Genomic DNA, 9917 nt, shown 5'->3' with positions numbered 1-9917 from the left:
GACACCTAATTAGCCAAGCAGATGAGTCTTATCCCGGCAGGACAAAGTGAGCCCAGTGACTCCGTACCCAATAGGAATATGCAGAACACTGGCGTCATAATTGGAGTCAGAGAGCGCCGGTGGCTTTAATCCCTCCAGAGCCTACTGCCATCACTCAGCCATCCATGCAGCAGGCCTGGCCATCTATCACTCACTCTGCAATCTATTAGTTCGGTCTGCGGCCAGAGGCTAAGAGGCTAAATTCGGAGCACAGCATTAGTATCTATCAGAGCCCGAAGTGCTGATCCACCTGCATGCTGGATGGCAGCGCTCAACTAACGCCTTGAGAAACCTTTCATGGCACTGTGGCAGTCAGCACAAGGGGTTACACCGTCAACCCCACGCACAAGCACGTGTGGAAGAGAGCATCCATGTGCTCGCACAGACACACTAGCGCAGACACTTCCTAGCACAGACACAAATGTACATTATGCAGGGAATTGCAATGCCGTTTTCAAATTGCATGTTTGTAAATCTGCAATTCAAATGTATTCTTACCCGTGCCTCATCCTCCTCTTCTTACCAAGACGCACACACACACACACACACACACACACACACACACACACCACCCCCCCCCCCCCCCCCCGGGCCAGGCATAATGACGAGGGGCTCCACCAGCCGACCAAGAGGCCCCAGGTCCCCCCAGCCCACCATGTCTGATCCGAGCAGACCCCCCGGACCGAGCGGCTGTCAGACTGGCTGAGCATTCAGGTGGTGTTGTTCTGAGCTCTGCTAAGGCAGGGGGTGGGCAGTGATTAATGCAAACAAATATTCTCCATGGCCTGTCGCATGCGCTTTTACTTTAAGTGGCCCATTACATTTCTTCCTTTTTGCCTGAGAGAGGTTTGCATTGAGCCAAGAGTCAAATCGCCGTTTTGCCACTAATCCAATACAATTACACCAGCCAGATGGTGGGAAAGACTCACGGCTAATAGTTAGGCATGCAACACAAGAGAAGATGGTCACAGAAAACTGATCAGTGACAAGTGGCCAGCAGGACACGGATAGATCACTGGCACTAGCACCTGGCAGCCAGGGGGGTGTTCACAGAGCCCCAACTTCCAGCAGCCATTTGCCATCACCATGGGTATGTTAACTGCAACCATTCATCTCAGGAACTGCGGGGAGGGGGGGGGGGGCGGGGGGCATCTCTTTTTTATCTCTTGTTTTCTGTGGGAATGACATGGTAAAGGTGCAGGTGACCACACATGCCTGACCACTCGGTCACTCTCTCTCTCCCTCCCTCTCAGCCTCGCTCCCAGCTCAAACCAAACTGGTTTGGTCCATTTTTAACGTGGCTGTAGACAATGCTTCCATTGAGAGGCGCGGCATTCACTGAGTTTCAGCTTGCACTGCACATTCCCCAACTGCCCGCCTCTAAAAACAAGATGAAAAAACCGACAACAAAAAAGAAACCACTGAAGCAACTGAACTACATTCCTACGTTATTATGCTGTTGGTTTGTCTTGTTAAAAAGGTTGACTGATTGAATGTGTAGGCATGCATTTCTCAAACCCCCCCCATTTATTATTGGATCGATATAACCCACCAAGGGAGGTGGAACATAATCTTGAAGGTATGAACACTGTTAAAGAGCCCTTTCATATATATACCTGTTGCCAAGGCAGCAAGTATATCAGCCAGTCACAAAGCATACACATAAGGAGGGGGGAGAGTGAAGAGGACCACAGACCACAAAATGGCTTCCCGTCCTCAGAGTTTCGGTTGAGCTTCCCATAGAGCCGTTATCAGCCCCTTTGTTGACAGCAGCCACAGATTTATCAGCAGAGAAACAGGGCAAACACAGGGAACAGGAAATGAGAGAGAGGGGGATCGAAAGGTGAGGGACGAGCGGTGAGACACAGCTAACGCACCTCTTATCAATGTATCTATAAATCTAATCAGCAGGAATCAATAGCTGGCATGCCATTTAATCACAATTCTCTAATTTTCATGAGTGGCAAGCGACCACTACCAAATTTTTGGCAGGAGGAAAACCACAACACAACAATGCAACACACGGTGACACGGAGGATCAATTCAAAAAACATCTTTAATCGCCACCCAGTACGTGAAATTATATAGAAAGGGATAACAAATAATGACAACAATTATTACCAGTTTTTTCAAAGACTAAAATAAAAAAAAAATCGGAACGTCATCACGTTTTACACAGAGCTGTGAGCAAAAGCACATTCCTGGAATAGGATTCATTTTCTCAAGTGTACACTTCATTTGTACACAAGTTAAGATTTGCTGGTTGTGGAAACAACACAGCCATCAAGAATAATAAAGCACTCGGAAAAACATAAATTATAAAGCACTGCAAAATAACAAAAACAAAAAAAATGAACAGTGAGAGGATATCTTTCATGCTTGTTGCCACGAAAAAATACACAAACGTGACGCCATAAATTAGTAATTGTATTTTTTTTACTCCGCTACATATTTATATATTTATACTATGTACACGGGAATTGATGAATGTGTTTCTTTTGTTTGGCAGAGCGAGAGGAGCATGTTAAGGCTTTGATGAGGGGTGAGCAGTGAGGAGCATGAAGGGAAGGCGGAGGAGTGGAAAAGTACCCCCCCCCCCCCCCCCCCGACACAAAGCATAAGCCGTCACACCTTGTGCTAGATCGGGAGGTCGCTGCTGGGCTGGGCGACGGAGGAAACAAAAACGTTTTGTCTGACAACTTGTACTTGGTTGTGGGGGGGGTTTGGGGGGGGGGGGGGGGGGGGGTGGTCGGGGAGGGGCTGAGTGGAAGTGGAGAACAATGTTTAGGAGTAGGAGCCGGGAGCGTCTGAGAGCTCTCGAGGGCCGCGGAGGGGAAGGTGAACCCTCGGTGACGCGTGATGAGAGCAATGCGCGACGAGCGAGCGCCTTTACTCAAGACGACGAGCGACAACCGCCTCCTCCTCACTGTGGGCGAGGGGCATGTGTGTAGCCGCGTGTACGCTAGTGCGTAAATAAGCACCCTCGCCTTCCCTCGAAAGATGTAGACAATTCCGTGGGCGTAGACTCATCGTTAGTTTGGACCACTGTGGGACGGAAGGCAGTGAAGCGAGGTGGATGGTGGCGGTGGTGGTGGTGGGGGCGTACTGGCTGTCCGAAGGGCTCTTTGGGCAGTACCAGGAGAAGGCACAGCTCCTGATGGAGCCACTGGGCATGGAGGAGCAGCAGGGGGAGGAGGAGGAAAAGGAGCAGGGAAGTGAGTGTGTGCTCACTCCGTGTGGGTGTTTGTCAGGAGAAGCGCTGAGCTGTCAGCGCAGGAAGAGGAGGTGTCCGTCTTGTGGTTTGGCTGTGAGAGTGAACATAATGAGGGTGACTGTGTGTGTGTGTGTGTGTGTGTGTGTGTGTGTGTGTGTGTGTGTGTGTGTGTGTGTGTGTGTGTGTGTGTGTGTGTGTGTGTGTGTGTGTGTGTGTGTGTGTGTGACCCTGTATGTGTGTGTGGGTGGGGGCAAAAAAATTCCCCAGCCTTATGTGTTCATGCATGTGTCAATGTCCTGTCTTTTGTGTTGCGAGTTGTGGTGCAGACATTTCTCCACAGTGACCAAAGGAAGCAGATGTGGATAGCCCCTCTCACACCACCACTCCCTCCCTCCCTCCTTCATACCCTTCCTCTTCCTCCACCACTGCAGCGGTGTTGAGACGTCCCAGAGCTTGAAAGCATCTTAGTCTCTCCCACACATGCAGACGCACACACACAGAGAGCACAAATTACAGACTCTGCATTTCACAGTCTATCCAATGTTGGGTTTTAGAAGTTTTTGTATGTTTGTCAGATATTAAGAGCCACACAATTGCGAGGAGGTAGGGATAGTGGGAGGGTGGTACGGGGGGGGGTCTATAAAGGGCTGAGGATATGAAGGGGGGTGTGATTTGCAGGCACACCTAGTCCATGGCATGGGAGTCGGGGGATTTGAACCAACTTAAAATGTATTTAACAACATATTGAGTGGTAGGCGACAAGTCTGCAAAACAGATTTAGTTCTGTATCGAGCAAGGCTTTCAGCATTCCCCAGGTGTTGGACTTGATTATAAATTACATTCCGAGTCCCCTCCCTCTCCCTCCCTCCCTCCCTCCCTCTCCCAGACCTGGGACTCAGGCCAGGCAACGCGCTGGTTCCACAACACTGACTCAATTGATCTGGTATTTACCTCTTGATAAATATACACATTTTCACAAGAAAAATAAAGATCCTCACATATAGAGTATACAGATACCTCACACACCACAATGTACATACAAAATGTCTCTTGTACTGTATGCATCCTCCACAACACATACCAAACCCCTTCCCTTTTCTTCCCACCACGCTCCTTGTTTCATCTTATTTTGTCATTTTTTTTTAAGAGCACGTGGTTTTGATACACAAGTGCAAAAATAAGCAGTATATTTAACAGTGGTTGTGGGAGCCATTCGTGTTCAGAGAATGGATCCAGGGTTGTTTTGAAGGCCCATTACACTATAAATCAATCAGGCTCACAGGTGTGTGGTGTGGGATGGTTATAGGTTGTGTAATGTCCTCTAAAACTCTATTTTTCTCCCTTTTTCCCCTCACAAGAGTTAACCGTCACTGAAATGAGAATAACAGCACAGGTCATGATTCTGTTGTGCATTTGCGTCTATCATAACATCCTCTTGGGCGGAAGATCAGAACGGGCCCTTACAAATTGTAACGAACCAAACGTGCTTTGGATATCATTGATAATCGTATTGCCGCACACACCAGGTAACCAGTCCGTGAACACTCGTCATGGGTGCTGTCAGACGCCAATGGCCCCCCGGTGGCTCGTTAGCAGCTAATGCACAGTTAGGAGACCATCAGCCGAGCGGCTCCGTCATAAAAGGCCGTTCCAGCACTCGCAGCCGCCAGCTAAACGACTCCCCGGGCCGCGCTGTGGACGCAACCTTTGACTTCCACCGATCAATTTGCTATGTTAAAAACCATCCACTAATGGACGGAAATATGACATTATCCGATTAGAGGTCTATTCAACCCAACACAAGCGCTCTGCCGAGAAGGGGGCGCGTGCACGGGGGGGGGGGGGGGGCTCATTTACTAAAGTACGGAGAGAGGCTGCGGCAATTGAGTGCGGACAAAAACACAGACGGTTATCTGCAATGGCACGCGGATTGCAAGACTGGGTGGATTAGTCAGGCCTGGCTTGATGGGGAAGGCTGGGGCTGAGTGGCGTAAGCGGCGCTTTTGACACATTGGGAGCAGTGAAATACACTTCCTCTGCCCTCCGTGGCCCTGACCTCTTCACTACCCGGGATAAATCACCACATCCCCCATAAACAGTACGAGAGGGGGATGAAGAGAGAGAGGAGAGAGAAAAAGTGGGGAGGGGAGGAAGTGAGTGGGAGGGGGCGGTGGAATCGCAGCGTCATAAACGATAAGCGGTGGCAATCTGTTGGTCCCCGTCTAAGCGGGCCACGTCATGGCTCATTAACAACCCGGCCCCCCCCTGTCAGGAGAGGGGACGAGGAGGACAGCAGGAAAGGAGGAGCGTTCCCTTTCTCCTTCTCCTCTCCGTCCAACCGTCACCCACTAGCATCGGTCCTGCTAAGCGTTTGTTTCCCTCCCCCCACCCACGGTAGCACCTCCAGCCCCTTCAGCCACTGTTTAGTTAGCATGCGTGCCAAACATGTTGTTGACAACCTAATTTAAACTCCAAACTCGCCCAACCTGCCGTTCTTAGGGCCGCTGTGGGTCCGGGCTGCCAGCAGCATGCATGTATGTGTTCAGCAGCAGTAGCCTACTGGAGACACACTCTACATTGAAGCGAGGGAGACCTTTGCTAAAGAGAGTAAAAGTGAATGAATTAAACAGAGAGCTAGCATAATTTCACCTCCCTAAACCACAAGATGTGTTCTATTGTTTGAAGTGTACACAATGTATTCCCCCCCCCCCCCCCCCCCGCACCCACACACACACACACACACACAGGATAACCACTATTTGCAACAGCACAACATATAACCCAAGGAAACAAAGAAGGTAAACTTGGAATTGCAGGTAAAGGAAAAACAACAAACGATTGGGCAGTTTGACTTTTCCTTGATTACACTATTCTTAAGTCGGGCCGAAAACAGGATTGAACTCGGAGAGACATGTCTGCCCAGGGTTGGATAAGGAGGCATTTATCCTTTCACCCACACAGACAGGTTCCTCTGTGTTGCTTTATTCAGAGTCCTTGTCAAGGTCCGAGTCCTAATGGTAGATGAGCAGAGGCTTCGGGGCCCAGGGTGCGAGAAATATCTGTTTTAGTGTTTTTTTATTATCCTTTTTTTCTTTTACTATTTGGAATGTGCTCCCAACTCCATTTGCTGTACTGAGGCGGTGTCGTCAAAGCTTTCCAGACTCCCCTTTAAGAAATAATCGACTGCTCTGACGCTGGCTCACTCAGTCCATTCTGGGGCTGCGCTTTGATAAACTATTTTTCAAAAATAAAAGTGGTTTTCTTTGCTTCTTCGTCAAACATGTTTAAGACTCGAAAATCCCCAGGGAGGATCCTCCATCCTTTCCCTCACTCCATCCCTCCCTCCCCCCATCTCTTCCCTGGCCCGCGTCCTCCGCTAGACGTAAACTGCAGTCCGGGAGATCACCGAGCCGTCTCGCTGGGACTCCATGTCGTCGTCCAGGTAACCGCCAATCATGTCCTCTGGCTCCTGCGGTGGGCGGAGCTGCAGGATGGGGGCCCCACCCGCAAAGTGGTCGTACCTCTCGTCCTCCTCTTCCAACTCGTCAAACTTCATCCTCTCTGCCTCGTCCAGCTCGCTGCTCAGCAGGATGTCCTGGGCGCTGGGCGCGGTGGCTGCCCCCCCCACGTTGAGGGGCTGGTGGTGGTTGTTCTTCTCGCCCTGGTGGGCGGCGCTCTCGTTGTACATGTAGACGGGCCCGTTGTTGTTGCCCCCGCCGCCCCCGACGCCGCCGCTCACCACCCCGCCGCCCCCCGTGCCGTTCTTGCTGGCCTTCTTGCCGCCGAAGATGCGCGACTTGATGTCGCTGGCGCCGTTGCCGCGGTAACCCTGCTGCTGTTTACGGCTGCGTGTGACGAGGACGGCGATGAGAGCCGCCACAAGGAGAAGGACCAGGAGGGAGCCAATCACCACGCCCGCTACCACGCCGGCATTGGACGGGTTGGTTGGGGGTTCTGTGAGGAGGGGTGAGAGATGGGGGCAGAGGGGGTGGGGGGGGGGAGGGCAAGTGGAGAGGAAGAGTGGATACGTTGGTTGAAAAAGAAAAAGGACCAGTGATATAGAGATACATGTACACACAAACAGAAAAAGACACCCGAGTGAAAGAAACAACCAGATGAAATCAAAGCGTGATACCAAAAGAGAGGAGCGAGAGAGAGAGAACAAGAGAGAGAGAGGTTGGGTGGGTGATGTCAGTGGTGCGGCTCTGATCTGGATTCAGCCATGGGTGTAAGCGCACTGGAGGTGAAATTACACTCAAGTATAGCATTGGTGCGTGCACGTATGGGTTCATGTGTCAAATTATATCTGATGTGGGTGTGTTTCTGCACGTGTGTGTGTCTCCGTGTGCACTGAGCTGACATTTCCTTCTCTCTCCCTCAGAGCTGCTCTTGTCCCTGTTCCCCACAGGCCGGTCATTACTGCCTCCCAGGTCACACTTCCCCCTGTAGCTCGCTTCAAAGGCCAGGGTCCGTCCAAGGCTCCCACTCAGACACACACATGACACGGCATCACAGGGGAGAGCGAGACAGACGGACACGCGTCCGGACGGACTGAGCCGATGGACAGTTGTGCACACTCCTTTGGTTGTGCATGTGAAGGCGTCCGCGGGGCTGAGCAGGTGGAGGCCATGCGGGGAAAGGTGGTTGATGGATGGAGAGAGACGAAGAGGGTGGAGGGAGGGAGGGAAGAGGGTGGAGCAGGGCGGCGGGAAGTGTGAGTGACAGAGCAAGGCAGCAGAATGACAACTCGTCCTGGAAGCCATTAATGTAGAGCAGGGGACAGATTGGCACCCCCCACTCCGAGTCCCCTCGGTGCTGCAGCCTCATTTGTGTCGCACAATCGCTTGTTTGTGTGTGTGTGTGTGTGTGTGTGTGAGTGTGTGTGCAGAACACCAAAAGGATGAGATGTTTGTCATACTACACACATACACGCGTGGCACAGGAACCATTTTAAGTCGATTTGGTTTTACCCAAAGGGCTTCTGCTGCAAGACGCTCCTCTCAAGTAGGCTGTTTCACTATAAGCAGGAACAACTTAAACTAGGGCTCCGCATCCAATGCAACATGTTTTTGAGAACTGTGTGTGAGTGTGAGTGTGTGTGAGTTTGTGTGTGCTCTCGGGGGGGGAAGTCGAGTCTAAATCAGGGTTCTGGAAGGGTCCCATATGAGTAGTCAGCCGCATGCAGTTCGTACACCGAGCTTAGCTTTCCCTCCTTCCCCCTGACACGACTGTCAGGTACTTCAACAGAAATAGGTTTTGTTTTTTCCTCCTGTTCTAGGGGATGCATCCAGGCCCATAAGCACCCCAAGGGAGCGCATGCTGGAAAATCACCAGCAAGATTGCGCCAATTATCACTGCTTCCCTTTTCTAGCAATTTCCCTTTCTGGTGACCTTTCTCTCCTAATCCTGTGTGTTCCCCTGATTGTCTCGCTACACAGCAGAAGATCATGAATTGTGCTTAATTGAGGCATATGTCTGCATTTGCATTGTCCAGCGAATGTGGACATATAATGCATGGTTTTATGCAAGGGTAGAAACCCAATATAATGCTTTTTACATGAATATATCTTGACAAATATAAAACAGATCTACTGTGAATACTTTTTAATGCACAATATATGTTAAGATATGCACATCTCCGTATCATTTACTTGATACCGAGATGAAAATTGAAGGATACTAGACGAAAAGTGTCCATCATGCACTTAAAGACTGAGCCTGAAGGTGCAGACATCAAGCAAAGAAGAAGAACTTCAGGCTGGATTCAAACCCCCCAAACCCCTCCATCTGGGGGTCCAGGGCCTCCAGGCTCCCCCAGTGGGGCCCAGTTCTGTTCAAATCCCACATTTTACAAAAAGTGTCACATCAGCTCTCCTCTTTACGTGTCAACGGCGTTTGAAATCTCCTCCCCGCTAAGTGCTCAGAGAGCAGACAGAATTACACTATATAAAACCGATTCTTGTCGAGGAGGAATATGGTCCTCCGTCTGCACCTGTCTCTCCCACTTTACACCTCACTCTCCCCCCTCCCCCCGCTCTCTTCCATTCACTCTCTTCTCCGTCGCCTTCATTTTGCCAGCTGTCTCCACAACGCTCTCTCCCTCTACCCTCCTCTCCTACAAATCCGCTTTTTTCTGTCGCAGCTTCAATTTGCCTTTGTATTACTGTCAGATGTTACTTCATCCTCCCAACACTGCACTCTCACTTTGAACATACCACCTGAAAAAAAAATAAAATCTAAATACATAAAAACTCACTTTCACTTTTTACTCACTGTATTTCCCCATCCCGCACCCCCACTCACTGTCATCCTCTCTCTCACTCTACATCTTTGCCTCTCTTCCCGCCCCCCCCCCCCTGTCCCACTGGCCACCCCCACTTCTCGCTACTAAATGCAGTGCTAACCGCTGCTATTCAGGGACGTTACAGTCAAGCGTGTCCAGAGCCAACACAGACACAGGAAATGCATTAACACCCCGGGGGCTCGGCGGACCCGCTGCAGAGGCGGGGTGGGGGCTGGTACCTGATGGAGCACCACTCTGGGGCCCACAAAGGGGGACCGGGCCGAGGTTCACACTGTGGTCGCATCAACGTGAATTACACCCAGATTAAATCACCATTTCCCATCCATAAATAAAAAGTCATCAAAGCTCATTTAAAATGCC

General features: G+C 50.7%; 1 protein-coding gene across 1 annotated transcript in view; it reads right to left on the bottom strand.

Annotated features, from left to right (window-relative positions):
• Positions 1–4607: 4607 nt before the first annotated feature.
• Positions 4608–9917, bottom strand: part of si:ch73-22o12.1 (poliovirus receptor homolog) — a 46301-nt gene continuing 40991 nt past the window's right edge. The window contains exon 7 of the mRNA XM_060064103.1: positions 4608–7207. Within this exon, the coding sequence (XP_059920086.1) occupies positions 6630–7207 (578 nt within the window). The 3' untranslated portion in view covers positions 4608–6629. The remainder of the gene's footprint in view (positions 7208–9917) is intronic.

The sequence above is a fragment of the Gadus macrocephalus genome, chromosome 11, assembly GCF_031168955.1.
Source record: "Gadus macrocephalus chromosome 11, ASM3116895v1".
NCBI lineage: Eukaryota > Metazoa > Chordata > Actinopteri > Gadiformes > Gadidae > Gadus > Gadus macrocephalus.
This window is presented reverse-complemented; position numbering and strand designations above follow the sequence as displayed.